The sequence below is a fragment of the Myxocyprinus asiaticus genome, chromosome 30 (assembly GCF_019703515.2).
Source record: "Myxocyprinus asiaticus isolate MX2 ecotype Aquarium Trade chromosome 30, UBuf_Myxa_2, whole genome shotgun sequence".
Taxonomy (NCBI): Eukaryota; Metazoa; Chordata; class Actinopteri; order Cypriniformes; family Catostomidae; genus Myxocyprinus; species Myxocyprinus asiaticus.
The window spans coordinates 10,817,550-10,833,276 of record NC_059373.1 but is presented as its reverse complement, the minus strand read 5'-3'; the positions used below and the strand labels follow the sequence as shown (position 1 = coordinate 10,833,276).

Sequence of the window (15,727 nt, the reverse complement as noted above, 5' to 3'; positions counted from 1 at the left end):
TCAGAGTAACGAATGCTATCTCAGAAGTAGGAGCTCCCAGGTCCACTTGAAGGCAGCATATACCATGGCGTGGGCATGTAATAAAATGATTCTGACTTCCGCTCTGGGATGACGCTGCTTGTAACTGCTTGTCTTTCCTCAACACAAGTCCAAACTTCTACACAAGTGAGAATGGAAAAGTTGATTCTAGATCAGTGCTGTAGGATCTGAGTAGCCAGGCTGAAGGAAATGAAGATGAATTGAGACAGAATTACACCAAGATGGCCTATAATTCCAGGAAATTCTACTAAGCATTAAGAAGCTAGAAATTCGTACTGGTGCCAAGGAGTCTGAGCTGACCTGCATCTGGCCATTATAACTATCACAAAACAAGGGAGGGTGTCTAGAAAAACTCAACCTTTACCCTAAACGCCCACAACTGGCAAGCGCATTCCAGAGAAAGAACTGTGACCATGGAAACCTGGGGTTTCCAGAAAACAAAAGAAGCTCCTTTGTTCCGTTCATTCAGTCAGAACACACAAACACTTAAAATTAAATACTGAATGACCATCATATGACAGTCAGCCGTTATACCCATCACATGCTTAAAACTCATTGTTCAAGATAGAGAGATTGAACAGACACACACTGGATCTGAACTGTTTAACTGTTTTTAGTTGGACACAAACTTTAGTTTTTCTTATCTCTTCAAAAGACAATTTTACATTTTCACAATGCATATACATATAGTATGAACTATAACACTATCAAAAGACTCCATTATATAATCATTCCACATTGCACAATGCACAGTCTATTTTTGATAGTAAAAAATCATCTTACACAAATGATTATAGCCTGATGTAAACTTTAACATATGTGTGATGACTTGAAATCACTTTTATAACTGATAAATTGGTGATTATGAATTTTGATCTTGCATTATCCATGTTGAAATGGTTTACTATTTTTCAAAGCAAATGTATTGTGTCTGATATGTGAATGTTTGTCTTTCCATGAGGAGAGCAATGGGTGAATACATTTTATCGTTATAATCTGTTGTATATAAGATATAAAATGCATGATTAGAACATTTACTTTTTTGAGCGGGAATTTTAAGGAATCCTCACACAAAGAACTATAAATCACCTTGAGGGAGGACAAAGAGTTGAACACTTCTGATTGGCTCAATTCACCTTTAGGGTGCAGCCAACCTCAACTCCACAAAACACCCCGCCTCAAACAACAGTTAGTTCTTCGAGTTCTTAGGTTTCTTCTCCTCAGGAAAAGGGCCAAGGCCCGGCTCTGGGGTCTCTCCCGTTCCAGCAGACAAGTTCGAATATTGTCACCACGTTAATTTCAAAGGGAAAAACCTCTCTTGGTACCACGAGGCACCGCACGGGTGTCCTCTTCAGTCCGCGAAATCTCTAGAATGTAGAAGTTGCAAAATTCTTATAAAACTGACCATCCAACTACTTCAGAACTTCAAGACCAACTAAACACATACTTCCACAGGCCAAGCCAAAGGACATCAAGGACTTCAATGCCAAACAACGTAATGCAAGTACTACCTCCAAACTTTCACTGAAAGTCCTGGTGTTACTTTAATATAATTTGAGTAACCCCATCTCAAATCACGGTGTGCTAAATGAAGTATTAAGGGTTCTAAAGGCATGGTGTAAGGACTCCATAAAGTTTTCCTATTACAGATCATTTCATTAATTCTGTCAAAACTCATTCATGAATCTGTGTTTATGTTTCGTCCGTGTGTTAGTTTAGTTTATGTTGTAGTTTAGTCAGTAAATTTTTGTTTGTATTCAAAGAGAAGTTGACTGTGGTATATTTTGAGTTAATCTCATCACTTGATTCTTAAGATCTACGCTCCGGGCTCAAACAATATTTCAACATACTTGTGATATTATTTTCAGTGGCCATGAGAATAGTATCACTCTAAAGAGTTAACAGATACGTCATATCAACTCCGCGTGGGTCGCAGAGTGATCAGACGTAAACCTTAATTTTTTCAATATTCCCCAAATTAATCATAATTCCCTTCTTGAGCTAAATTCCTCACATATAAATTGTGAGCAGATACAACGAGACTGTTGCATTACATGTTTAATGGTGGAGAATGTTTAATCAGATTTCTAATCTGATCATTTGTCACTGGTCCTACATTTATTGGTGGCCGAATGCGGCCAAGATTCTTAAACTAATTATTTACATATAAAAGCCTACATATTATTGGTGAAGATATGCAAGCAGTTTAATTTAAATTGTGAGCATATTGCAAATCACTTAGTCTTTGTGCTGTATTTTATATTTTTCCGTACAGTGGCTACAGCCAAATTCATCATACATTGCTTGAGTGGCTGCGGCAAATCACTGTGTGCATGTGCAAGGAGAATGTCTTCATTTCTGAAATAAATAATAAAAATAATTAACAAATATTAATGACATTGCTGATTCAAGTTTGCATTTATGAATATGGAATATGCTTGCTCTTACCTTCATTAAAAAAATTATGAATAGGAATACCGGCGTCTGTGTAAATAACAATAATATACAATTTATTCTTCTTGGGTTTTTTTGTATGGAGTGTGAATGTTGTCTAGTAGTACCTACAGTTTGAAAATCTTTTGTTAAATGTATGGTTCCAGATGGAAAGATATTTATTTTAATGGTTATTATTATTTATAACCTCTAAGGTGGTCAGGGGGAAGGGTAGCCTTACCCTGCAGTTTTTGTCAAAGTCCCTTTCAAGGTAATTCTATTAATCTGGCGGCAATCTTTGGAATGCCCCCGGACAAGCTGGGCAGCTATTTTCTATGTAAACATGGGGAATAAAAGTACAGCTTTTGGAAAGGACTGGAATCTCCAAAATGGCCTGTCAAGATTACAATCAAAAACATTTAAAATCAGCAGAAACATCTGACAACACTGGTATCATAAATTGTGCTTCTTTAGCTCAGGTCACACTAAAGACTGATATTTTTCAAGGTTGGTTCTGCAAATGCGTATGCGTTTTTCGAGTTGACTGACAGGTGATGTCTGTATCTTAAAGGTGATTTGCTCTTTTACCAGTAAGTTGGGACTTCCTTATCTGCATACTTTGTATGTTTGGCATTACAATTTCTCTCTCATTCTAATAGCAGTGGTCCATATGAGGCTAAAAAGTCTGTTTTTGTCCACCTTCTGTTTATGATGCTAACTGATTAGCCTTGCTAAACTTTCTTACTCTGCAAGGAGAGTTTAAACATTGTAGACAATCGACTTTAAGCAGGTCTATTCAATTCCATTTGAAGAGGGCCACATCTTGAAGAGATCAGCTCCAACCCTAATCAAATACACCTGAACTAGCTAATCAAGGTCTTCAGGTAGAATTATGCCTGTTGTACAAAGGTGCCTCTGTTTGTTCCTGGAAGGCAGCACATGCCCTAAATCCACCCCACTCCAGTCCTAACCATATGCAGCCTATACAGGTTGTTCCTGGCAGGGTACTCAGCCCACTACAATCAGTGTGCCAAATTTCACAACTTTCCTCTGAATGGTTCTAGGGGCTGCCATGGTCTTCAATGGCAGAGAAAAATTAATCATATTAATAATAAAGAAGAAGAAAGCTAACAAACACAACAGGGGCTTGGCCCCTAATAAAAGACTTGGGTTTAGTTCTAATTACCACTTCTTATCCACTCGATTTGTGGCTTGTTTTTATTAATAATCACTCATCTCAAACATAGTAGTCATTAAAATCTTGCCTGGGACCATAGGATTTGATATCATAGATAAGCGAGTGTGACATCAGTGAAAATATAGATTCATATCAAACACACTGTTTTTTTGTAGATTGTTTTTTTCTGACAAACATACATGAGCAACAAAAATAACTAACTGTTTGGTGAAACTGTAAACGGTGTTGCATGGCCAACAAGCCAAAGCAAGGCCAATAGTAATAATATTATGGCATGGCACTAAACGTTGTGAAGTGTCCTTTTAAATTTTCAAAAACTCTCTAAAGCCATAAAAGACTTATTACTGATTGTTCTAAGCAAAGGACTCCCAGAGAGCTGTTGGTTGGTCCTTCAGGTCCTGGGCATATGGATCGAGTTTGCTTATCCACTCCTCTGTATGGGGAGCAAGATTCTTCTGAATCTCCTTGCTTCTCTGGGCCAGCTCACTCTGGAAGCTTTGGGCTAATGGAGCCATGTTCACCTGAAAGGCCTGTAGGTGTTGGTCCAGTTTCTGCTTAAGCTCCTCGGTTTGGAGGCCCAGCTCCTCTAATCTTTTCTCCAGACTTGCCTTCAGCTCCTCAGCTCCCTTGAGCAGTGTAGATTTCAGGGCTTCAGAGTTCAGGGTTTCTGCATAAGGGGCCAAATACTTCTTGAGATGCTCAACCTGCTGCTGAATATCATCTTTAACCTCCTCAACATAAGGATTAAGCTGGGACTTCACAGATGTCATTGACAATTCCAGGCGCAGTTTCAATTCATTTACCTTATAGGAAAGTTTGGTAAGCAGCTCCTGTGTCAGAGGAGTAACTTGACTATGAATGGCCAGCGTGTATTTGTTTATGGCATCTGAACTTTTAGAGATCCTGTCACTAAAGAGAAACAGAGATAGATGTTTGTTTTCTTTATAGTTTTACTATAAGTAACTACTATATATAGAAGTTTACATTTACTATATGCTTACTTGAATTCTTGTCCCAGTTCAGAATTTCTGATCATCTGCAATGTTTCCTCAGCTGTCAGGGTTGCCTGAGCAACATAATTCCAGAATGCATTTTTCACTAGGTCCATACTGGGCTCTGCTTGGTGCTCCCACATCGTACTGGCATGACAACCTACTAGATTTACCACAATTAAAATATTAAATAAAAGAAAATAAACATAATTAACAGACATAATAAACAATCACTTGTTCATTTTTTTTTTCTGACCAGTGATGTTTTTTTGTTTTGTTTGTAGAAGCAGGCCTCTATTCCAGTTATAAAAACACAAAAATGTTATCTTTAATTCGAAACTTTAAATGTACTAATATTCACCCGAGAAAGCTGCAGTAACAAAAACTACAAGGACCTTCATGATTGTGCATAGGGTCTGAAAGGAAAAAGTATATACAAATATGATTACATTTTTGATTAGCTTGAAATTATCCTAAATAACTGCAGTATGCATTCATGTTTAAAAAAATAAATAAAAAATACCTCAGGCTTTCTCTTATCCTCTTCCTTTTGTGTTGAGAAGGTATCAGCACTGTACTGTATATAAATATATTGCAGAGCTCTGATGAAAGCAGTAAAGTCCAGAAGGTAGTGTCCTGCTGTCAGTGGTACATGCCATGTCCTTCATTATCATGAATCAACTAAACTGATCTCAGACCTGTGACTCACAATCCTACACTCAAAAGTACTATAGAACAATTATACACTCTGCATGTTGAAAACACACGTGGCCTGTAAATAGGTTATACGTTATAAATACAATAAAGGTTGCAGTAGTAGAAGTAATAGTATTTTTTCCTCAATTGTATGTTTGGCTAATATAATGGGTTACAGCGTGTAAGCAATTGACTAATAAGGGGGATTAAGGGGAAAACAACAGGGTTACCAGGCGATCTCCTGTAACTTGTCAAATTTACTTTTTGTAAATGTTACTTTTGTGAGCTAAGTAGTATTGGATATTTTGATTGATCTGGCATGTCCATTTTGGCCTTTTAAATACATCATGGATTCAGCAAGCTTACCAATGGAAGAGTAAAATAATTTGTTTCACAATCTTGATTACATTTTAAACTGGTAAATTTATTTATTTGTGTAGTTTCAGAAATTAAATATTTCTACATGTTCTTAAAATAAGAAATCAGTGGTCTAAAGTTCACTTAACAAATGTTGTAAAATACTTGTTTTACACACAAAATGCATTTCAGAATACAACTGAATCATCGAGGTTGATTGCTCACACACTTCAGTCAGGTTAAGGAGAATACTGAGAACTGACCCCTGAGCTTTTGTCATATTGATCTTATTGCTTTCCAGTGTAAACCAGGTTATAACGTTTGCATTCCAGGGTAGTTAACATTTTCTATATCCTTTTCTGGCATGTATTTACCTAACATGTGCAACTCCAAAAGTAAAATAAAAACTAAAAATGGTCTAAAAATGGAACAGGTTAATGGACTTGGTAACAGATGCTTTCTGGGATAATGTTAGTAGTACAAGTCATGTACACGTGCTGGCACAATGGTAAGTCACCCAGTGTGAAATAGGACAGCAAGTCACATAAGTGTCAGCATACAAAGCGAATGTAATACATTTTCAATGTGTTAGCTAATAGTTATAAACAATATGTCATTTTTAATATGGATACAAATTATTATTTAATAACGCATCATAATTTGTTGTCAGATAACTATTTAGATATTTCAGCTTTTCTCTAATAATGATAAAGTAGTTTAGACAGATATTTCTCAACCATGCAACAATTTATCATCCATCCATTTGAAGTTACGAAGTTCTGTGTACACATTAAACATTTTGATTAATCTTTTTTCCCTTTTTGTTTCTCTTCAAACTGCAGGCACCATTTTTCATTGTCCTGGCCCACAAAATCCATCCGTAAAAGTAAAAATCACATCTCAGTTTGATAGACAGAAGAAGGTTTTTTTTAATAATCTATGCATGTTTCATATTACAGGCAATGCACACAATATTTTTATTTATATATGTACCCATGTGAGTACAGAGATACTCCAGCAATGTTTTAAAATTATTTGAAAAGTGCCAAAACCCCTGACCCCTTCATTAAGCACAGAAAAAAACACATGACATAAATTATAAAAAACTAAATGGACCATAACAAACAAAAGAAAATGCAAATTTGTACTCATATAAGTATCTGTACGTGGTTCTCACAATGTATCAGAGGGTACCGAAGTATTTTGCATTGGCTTATATGTACTAGAATTATCATTGCTTTTTGGAACATTTTGACTTCTTTAATATTACAATAACATGGATGGGTAGAAGAAAAAACAAATATTTATGTTGTTTATCTCTGTTTTGCTTCAAAGGTAGAAATTTACAGAAGTACTGACATTGTTTCTGGTTTTGGACAGGTATGGATAAATGTGCAAGTGTGTCCAGTCTTTACTGGACTGGCGGATAATTTGTAGCATCAACCAAACAGCTTTCTTACTAAGCAAGATGTTAGGTTTAACCAATGGTGACACCAAATCCACACTGGAACTTGTTTTTTCTATGGTTAAGAAAAGCACAGAGGGCCAGTGACAGAGGCAGGGGTTGCAGTTTTTTTTCAAGCGTGGCTCCTACCACCCAGTTACTGTCTAAAGAACCTAGAGAGAGAGAGAGTGAAGGATTTAGAAAACAGATTCTGTAGATCAGAGTATAATCCACCCTTTTTGACATGTATTTCCATAACTTTTCCATTCATTTGTGATTACTGAGGTTTCAAAATAAATATATAATAAAAAAAAAAAATCACAAGCGGTTCCCATCAACAGATGGACTGATGATTAACGCAGGCTTGCCTGCAAGTTTTCCTCCACACAAGCCTTCAAAAACAGCCTAGGAAATATTTCAAAGCAGAGCAGAACTAGAAAAATGTATTTTCAACATACAAATTTCTATGACTTTTCAGATTTTATTAATCACCATTCATTTTTCAGGCCTGGAATGCAAAGTCCTTGATATTTTTTTAGGTTTTCCATGACAGTGTATAAGTCTATCAATCATTAAAAGTGTCGGGTGTAACACAAGTTAAGTGTTCAATTCATCATAAATCTACAAAGATGTTGATAAATGCTTTATGCATGTGGGTATGTATATATGCATGCATATTTATGTGTGTGCCAACCTTTAAAGACCAAGTTAGCTTTGGGGACATCAAGCTGGTATCCAAATGATACACTAGTGTCCTGCATTCGAGTGCTCGCTTCAAACTCTACGCCAACCTGCAACTGATACCAAAACACAAAACAAATGACTCATGTATTAACACTGGTTGAGAAATTTGCAGGCATCTGTAATTAAAAGACATAAATGAATGAAAGAATAAAGACATAGTTAATTCCACTGAGGAACATTTACCTGGTCATTGGCTTTGTGGTAATATGACGCATGAGCTCCAGCTCCTCCTAGCGTAAATGTGGCGATAAAGTTGCTGCCTGATTAAGTTCAAGATATGAATCAGAAATATAAGAACAAAAATTAATAAAAGGATGCTTACAATACTACTGCTCTACTCATCTTTTTTTCTTCAATAAACTGACTATATCAGTACTCTTTATGTTTTCCTAAATGTATTTATCTATTCTTTAAAGAAAGAGATCAATCTACCGGTAAATCAAAGAAAATATAGGGAGAGGCTATTGACAATACATGTAAAGGAAGGTAGATGCTATTTACACAAATCATGCAAGCGTTGTATTTTCCTGTTGTTTCGTAGTACAAATAGGAGCACTTTGGCTTAGACTTTGCACTAAGTGCAAATATTCACTACAGGGGGAAAAAAAACAAACAATATGATTCATTGCTACAGAAAAGAAAACTATTTCTCAATCATGCCATTTATTTGGCATGAGTGACAAGCAAGGCACAAAACAATTAATATGGACAATAAAGAGTGGAAAAGCACAAGATGCACAAGTAATATGAAGTCAAAATTGAATATATGAATGTAATTACTATAGACAGACAAAAACATTCTGGAGCCATTTCAAAACATTGACTTCCCATGTTCTTCTGTATCCATAATCTGTTTGCAATATATTGTAATTTATTTATTTTTTTGATCTGGCACTTTATTGTATAGTATGTCTACCTTGTATCGTATTGTTCTTGTATATTGTATTTTTATTTTGTACTGTATTGTAACACTTGTTTGAGAACTATGTATGTTCATTGCTGTGCCTACGATAATTTCCACCAGACAATAAAAAGATCTATTCTATTCTATCATTACACAACATCATTCTGTATCAATTACTATAATGATGAATCCTACTCCTCTTTTCATATTTGTGTTAACCTGTATATCTTCCTGCCAGAGACATGACTGTGCCCTCCTCTCCCGGTCGTCTGTGGTACACCAATTCTCCCCCTAGTGCCAACGATGGAGTGACAGACTGGAGATAATGAGCTATGACAATTCCTGAAAGAGATGGGAGCGAAGATCAAGGAGGGACAAGGGGTGAGAGAAAGAAAACAAGGTAAATAAGGCTTTTGCTGTTTGATAGAACTACAGATGTTTAATGATTGATCATGATCTATGACTACTGTTAATAAATGAGTCTGATAATTGGCAGTTTAGGCCTATTAAATGTTAATAATGGTTTTTTTTTTAACATTAAATTAAGTTATATTCCAGGTTTAAAAGAAGTTAAGCTCAATCGACAGCATTTACGGCATAATTAACACCAAAAAATAATTTCGACTTGTCCCTCCTTTTCTTAAAATAAAAATAATTAAAATCTGGGTTACAGTGAGGCACTTACAATGGAAGTGAATGGGTTCAAACCGTAAACGCTAAAATATTCACTATTTTACAAGTCTCAAGACGTAAACAATATGCATATTAATATGAGTTTGATCAAATCGCTTACTAACCTTTTATGTAAAGTTATATCTAATTTTACAACTTTGTTTCAATGACGATGCTTTAACAGAAAATAAAAGTGCTTTTATAAAATTATAAACTTCACATTTCTGCCTTTAAACCCTAGAAAAATTGGACCCATTTACTTCCATTCTAAGTGCCTAAACATAACCTCGATTTTTGCTTTTTTATTATTATAAAAATAATTGTTAGTGGTAATCAACATTATGCCACAAATGCTGTCGACTGAGCTTGACTTGTATTAAACCTGGAATATTACTTTAATAGAGGTTTCATATTGGCATTGATATATACAATACTGGCCATGATAGTGCTTCGTATCAGATTAAAAAAACAACAACAACACTACACTGATGAGGACAGCAGCACAAATAAACACGGTCAAGCTCAACTCGTACAAAGATACATAATGAAACAGAAGCCAATTACCAGACCCCACCAAAACGTCTGGGTTGCCAAAGGTTACTGCAGCTGTGAAATCTTTTCCTCTAAATTCTGCATCTCCTTGCCAGTTCACAAACTTCTGCTGCTGAGTCTGTTTGAGAAAAGCATTGCAGCAAGTCCAGCGATGCATTAATATTACATCACAATTAATCGTAAAAAAAATAGCCTGCTTTAACAAGCTATCAACATACAGTACGTATACACACCTGGAAGGCAAGTTTGGTGCGCACACTGTCTGTGATCTGATGAATAACCTGTGCATTTAGGCTCCCTGAGTTGTCCATGTCCCCAACCATGACGGGAAAGGCCTGACAAAATATTAGGGCATGACAGGAACGAGATTTGATGAAAAACTTCAACGTGTGTTTTAACTTTCAGCACCAATCCAAGGCAATCTCAAGTGCATTAAATGTAATGGAATAGAACGCAGGTCTTTAAATCGGTAAATATTCATACATTTATAATATTTTATTTAGGGCTGTGACTCGATTACATTTTTTTAACTAATTAATTGCACAGTTTTCTGTGATTAATCATGATTAATCACATTTAAATTATGGTACATTATACATTACAACAAACATAAAAAAAAGCATAAATATATTTACTTTATACTTTGCCTCAAAGAACTGGTTAATCATCATTTATTTTAATTATTTTAATATGTAAAAAATGTATTTATTTTTTGCCAATAGAATTAATTAGACACATTTGTACAGGTATTAATCTTTGATACATGTATATGTATACAGTGGACTTTTTTTAATAATAGGATCAAATGGGCAGATTCAATTCATATCAAACTTTATTGGCAAGAGAAACTAGAGTGTACATTGCCAATGCATTATTAGACACTATACCTACAGATATAAAAGGTATTGAATGCAGAAGTTTATTTTGCTAAAGTTTAAAATCTCAAAACTATTATTTTCTCTGGTTACCGTTAAGTCTCTTCAAGTATGCCTGGCTGCAGCTTGCTGAACGGTCTGTATCACGCACACTCTGGGTCTCTCTCGGCCGGTTTCGTTTTTGAAACTGCTTCAGACGACAGTAAGAAAGAGTTTTCGGGCGATGCAAAAATGCTTGCCCGTATCTCTCTCACACCTGGTTAACCGCTTGCGGGTGAAGTCTTCATTCTCTGTACAGTAAAATGCGTTGCATGTCCCAGGCATAATGAATAATGTAATGAATAATGTGCATATACAATCAGTTTCTGTGTTAGGATGTGCAGTTGAGTTGAGCGTGTACCTCCTGAAAATGTATATATGCCAATTTTAGCCACAGAAAGTGGGGAAAAACATTAGTGAAGTTTCACCCATTGTACAAAAGTGCCTGGGTTTGTTCCTGGCAGGCAGTCCTAACCCTGCCCCCACCCTAATCAGAGCCTTTAAGGCTGAGTAGCCTGCCACGAGCTACTCAGGATACCTTTCTCCCATCGTGTGAAGTTTCAGGAAAAGTACAAATAAATAAATAATAAAAAAACCCCGGATACAGCATTAATTGCGATACTTTTTTTACGTGTTAAACAAAAAACCATTAATCGCAGAAATTAACACGTTAAATTTCCCAGTCCTAATTTGATTTTTTTTTTTTTTTTTTTACTTGATTTATATTTGCATACTTTTGCATATACTGTTTTTCCACCCATTTTTGTTCACTCATAAATGAAACTCATAAATTTCCCTCCTGCTATCAATTAAGTCGTGTCATCACTGTGCATTTTCATTGGATGAAAACTGCTTATTCTTAAGTAAACGTAGCTTAGTTTTCCTGGTAAAGAGGTTTACCTCTGCAGGTCCTGTTTGCTTGGTGCCCACATAAGTAGCTCCAAACCTGTAACTGGAATCTCCTTGAGTGCTGAGCAACACTGTGTGGTTTACCTATTAAATAAAACAAGAGACAGTGTTGATGACAGCTACAACCAACAAATCACACAGTAAGACAAAGACCAAAATAAATGAAAATACCTTTACAAAATACCGACAGCACAGTAAAACAATCGGATAAGCAGTGAACAACCTGGACTAACCTGGAAGTTGTTGCTCAAGCCCTTGTTCACTGTTAGTCTAACACCCTCCATCTGCATTGGAAAAACCTCTGAGGAACACACAACAGACGAAACGAACAGAGCTTAAAACCATGAAGATGGAACACTGAAACCAGCAAACACCAATAAGATGTACTGTGCAACTGCAGCACAAATTAAATCATTCATAAATCATGAGGTAATATAAGTGACCAAACAATAGATTAGTAGGTTGAATCTAGGGCTGCACAATTAATGAAATAAATAATCAAGATTAAAATTTTAGCTGCCACAATTACCGTAACTAATCATAAAAGCTATTTATAGCAGACCATGTAGGTCAACTCACATTGCATCAAAATGTTCTATTTAATTTTCTATTTAACATGTTTTTGCAGCAGTTGAGCATTGTAACCAATCACGGATGAGTCAGCTTTGTCTATAATTGATCCAAAATTTGACTAACACCTTTGTTTTGAATGCTTCAAAGAATGTGAGGTTGACAGCTGAGGCAACTAGTCTTGATTTACTGATGTTAAAAACAGCAAAAAGTAATTCAGGAACACAGTTCTCAGCTTGTTTTGCAATGTGTAGCTGACATAAAGAATACAACTTGCAGATGATCCACTCAAAATAAGAACTTTAATACTAATTCTATTAACTGAAATTTGTCCAAATGACAATATCAAGGGAAATAAACGTCAATTGTGATTTTTGCCATAATTGTGCAGTCCTTGTTGATCCATGAGCATCACTAATGTGCCCTTGAGCAACACACTTAACCCCAGGTTGCTCCAAGAGGGCTGCCCCTTTAATAAGTACATGTAAGACGGTAGGAGTTGGAGACACAAAAAAAGTTCACAGTGTTCATAGGAAAAAAGGCCAAATAGACAGACTCAAGCAGCTTATAAGATACAGAGGAAATCAGATCATGGATTTATAATCATTCTAGAAGTCATACAAGATATGATGTCATTTTAGGTACGATGTCACAGTCTTTCTTGCTGCCAGACTGAGTCAGTGCTGTTTAAAACTTTTAAACTGAAAGCCTTAAAACCACTGAAGATGAGAAATGTAGCTGATTTTGATACCTTTGCATTTGCGATGGCACTCTTCAAAGGCACCAGGGTTAGGGAGGGGAGGATCAGTCTCCTGCTGCCCGGTGGAAGAGCCACCAGTAACTGAGACAGGTGGGACGGATGGCATTGTGAAACCTGGTGGGACTGACACCAAACCTGCTCCGCCTGGCCCTGGTGGAGGTGGGCTGGGGGCACTGGCAGCCAACACACTGCCCATTCTAAGACAGCACACATGAGATCAGTAGGAAGGAAAGGCCTTTTATTTTTAACGAATCAGCTATTTAGATCAGACAGTTTAACTACGCTATTTCAAACAGATAGTCAGGTTTTATACGACTACAACAAGTAGTTGCTCGTTAACAAATTAGCTGGAAAGCTAAACGCCACACGCGTTTTCCTCTTTCTTGAGACAGTAAAGCTTTTTGCAATTAATATAAATGCCATTCAAATCTAACAAAGATTAATGTTAGTCGCTGAGCATTCCCTACATTATACAGCAGATTTAAGAGGAAAAAAACGCTTAATGATATTGAATGAATGACAACTCACGTCGAGCTTCACAGAGGACGCTTCTTCCGGTTACAGAACCACGTGCTTCCCCTGTAGTTCTACTACTTTCAGTCACGTGCTCGACCGAGCAAACGCTTAATGACTATTGGTCTGTTTACCTGTCAATCACTACCTAAAAAGAGGCGGGGTTGAGAGCGCAAGCATGGTGACATTTGTATATTCTTTGTTAATTTCCTATGACGGCTGAATATTGTGCTTCACATACACTCGAATAGAAATTATGGTTCTATAATTTAAGCTTACATTTTCTGTTTATGTGGTTATGAAACATCAACGTTACTGACCCTATCACGAGCCTGTATGAGTGGGGGTTGGTTGCAGGGTGAAGCACTAACATTAGAAAAGGCAAGGGGCAGAACAGTGAAGGTCAAGGAATGAACCATGAAGGTCAAGCTGTAGATAGAACTGACCACAACTGCATAGGGAATAAAAACTATATGTTTAGCCTTTCAAGTTGACTTAACATTACTCTTAGTATAATTGTAGAAAAACATTGCTGTAAAAGAACCATGGGTAGGGGGGTTACATCAGTTAATGTCAAATCAATATAATTTAAAAAGTATTTAAGGAATTCATTGAAAGACATCTTGAAACAGATAAAACTAAATCCAGGTGTAGATTTAAGATCTGTCTCCAAAACTAAACCTCACATTACTGTTTCATTACACATTCTTTAACCCTACCATTGACTAAGGGTCAATTTTGACCCTGAGCAGGTATAGAATAGGGTACAAAGGGGCTAAAGGCCCCACAGGGATCTTGTATTTTCTCCCAAAACACTACTACAGGACTTTCCTAAACACCTGTTTGTCACTTTGCACTGCAAAATTGTTCTGGTCCATGAAATCTTTGTGTCTAAAGGTTGATTTGAAGGCAAATTTGATAGTGTTTTTAAAGTGGGACAAATAGATTTGTTACGAAAAATGTTCAAAGTGGGCTCACATTCACTCATCCAATCATAGTAGAGATTAGTTTGTTTATAGAATACTTAAGATGTAATAAAATGCTAAATGTGTTTGAAATTAACAGGAAATGGTTGACTTTTTTTCCTGAAGTAGTTATTTTGAGTAAGCATCATCTTAATTTGTTACTCAAAAAAGCATCTTGGTGTCTCAATTATTTGCATTAGATGACAAATTGTGCACTATAACTATTGGCCCGATATCTACACGATATCACTTTAAACCCTTGGGGCCTTTCACCCCAAGCGAGGGAGCCTTTTACCCCAAGTGTGAGGAAACAACCTTCCGTTATTATTTCCTTTCACGCAAATTATGTTGCTCCATCAATATTCAATAAAAATACATCATTTTCATTTTTTTTTTTTTTTTACCTTGATACATTTTGTGACCATGAAAAAAGTTAAATTTCATTAATGGGTGCCTTTAGCCCTGTTGTACCCTACTCTTTAAATACAGCATAGTTTTTGGTACTAGGTCAGTTGTGACCTTTAATATTCTGACTATCTGGATGTTATAGAGCTTTAAATAGTTATTTTATTTTTTGTACATGAATCAAATTTGACCTAAAAATACAAACAATTTTCTCAAATTTATCCACTAGCCCCATACTGTTCTCTAGCTTCCCCACCTGTTCTACTGGGTACTGCATTTTCCTACAAATTCTATACTTTCCTCTCAAACAGGATTTGTGCACACATGCACGTCCAAAGACACAAGAACACACAAAGAGAGTTTTTTATTTTGTTTTTTTGTTTTGAGTTTTGAACAGATAATATGTTAGTAAATATGTTCACTATTTTATATGATAGGGTACAATGGGGCTTAAGCCCCCCAATGGTAAAACCTATTAAATAAAATGTAACTGTTAAACCTTAGATGGCAGAAAGAACTATTATGGCACCTTCTCAAACCCCTTTAACACTGCACCAAATTGTTTGACATTAGTGGGAAGGAATGAATTCGTTGCAATTGACAAAGGTGATAGAGATTCATTTGTGAAGTAGCCATGTACTAAAATTGTAATTCTAAGCT

The 15,727-nt window shown here is 36.1% G+C and overlaps 2 protein-coding genes across 2 annotated transcripts; both read right to left on the bottom strand.

Annotated features, from left to right (window-relative positions):
* Nucleotides 1–4,023: 4,023 nt before the first annotated feature.
* Nucleotides 4,024–5,063, bottom strand: LOC127421456 (apolipoprotein A-IV-like). Its single transcript, XM_051664515.1, has 3 exons — nucleotides 5,024–5,063; nucleotides 4,672–4,822; nucleotides 4,024–4,579 (listed from the first exon to the last, which is right to left on the bottom strand). Exons 1-3 carry the CDS (start codon nucleotides 5,061–5,063, stop codon nucleotides 4,024–4,026), a joined length of 747 nt encoding a protein of 248 aa, XP_051520475.1.
* Nucleotides 5,064–5,761: 698 nt separating this feature from the next.
* Nucleotides 5,762–13,768, bottom strand: LOC127421470 (mitochondrial import receptor subunit TOM40 homolog). The gene is made up of 10 exons (XM_051664533.1): nucleotides 13,713–13,768; nucleotides 13,176–13,381; nucleotides 12,088–12,155; nucleotides 11,846–11,938; nucleotides 10,265–10,366; nucleotides 10,044–10,149; nucleotides 9,027–9,149; nucleotides 8,087–8,163; nucleotides 7,854–7,956; nucleotides 5,762–7,332 (listed from the first exon to the last, which is right to left on the bottom strand). Exons 2-10 carry the CDS (start codon nucleotides 13,378–13,380, stop codon nucleotides 7,193–7,195), a joined length of 1,017 nt encoding a protein of 338 aa, XP_051520493.1. The 5' UTR covers nucleotide 13,381; nucleotides 13,713–13,768; the 3' UTR covers nucleotides 5,762–7,192.
* Between the last annotated feature and the right edge of the window lie 1,959 nt (nucleotides 13,769–15,727).

Bases quoted from the DNA above. Each gene is read 5' to 3' on its own strand.
- LOC127421456 (XM_051664515.1), bottom strand. From the start codon at position 5,063: ATGAAGGTCCTTGTAGTTTTTGTTACTGCAGCTTTCTCGG. The intron at 4,823-5,023 runs GTGAATATTAGT...TAAATCTAGTAG, and splicing joins TGTTACTGCAGCTTTCTCGG to GTTGTCATGCCAGTACGATG. The intron at 4,580-4,671 runs GTAAGCATATAG...GTTTCTCTTTAG, and splicing joins GAACTGGGACAAGAATTCAA to TGACAGGATCTCTAAAAGTT.
- LOC127421470 (XM_051664533.1), bottom strand. From the start codon at position 13,380: ATGGGCAGTGTGTTGGCTGCCAGTGCCCCCAGCCCACCTCCACCAGGG. The intron at 8,164-9,026 runs GTTAACACAAAT...GAACTTAATCAG, and splicing joins TCTGGCAGGAAGATATACAG to GCAGCAACTTTATCGCCACA. The intron at 7,957-8,086 runs GTAAATGTTCCT...TTTTGGTATCAG, and splicing joins ACCACAAAGCCAATGACCAG to TTGCAGGTTGGCGTAGAGTT.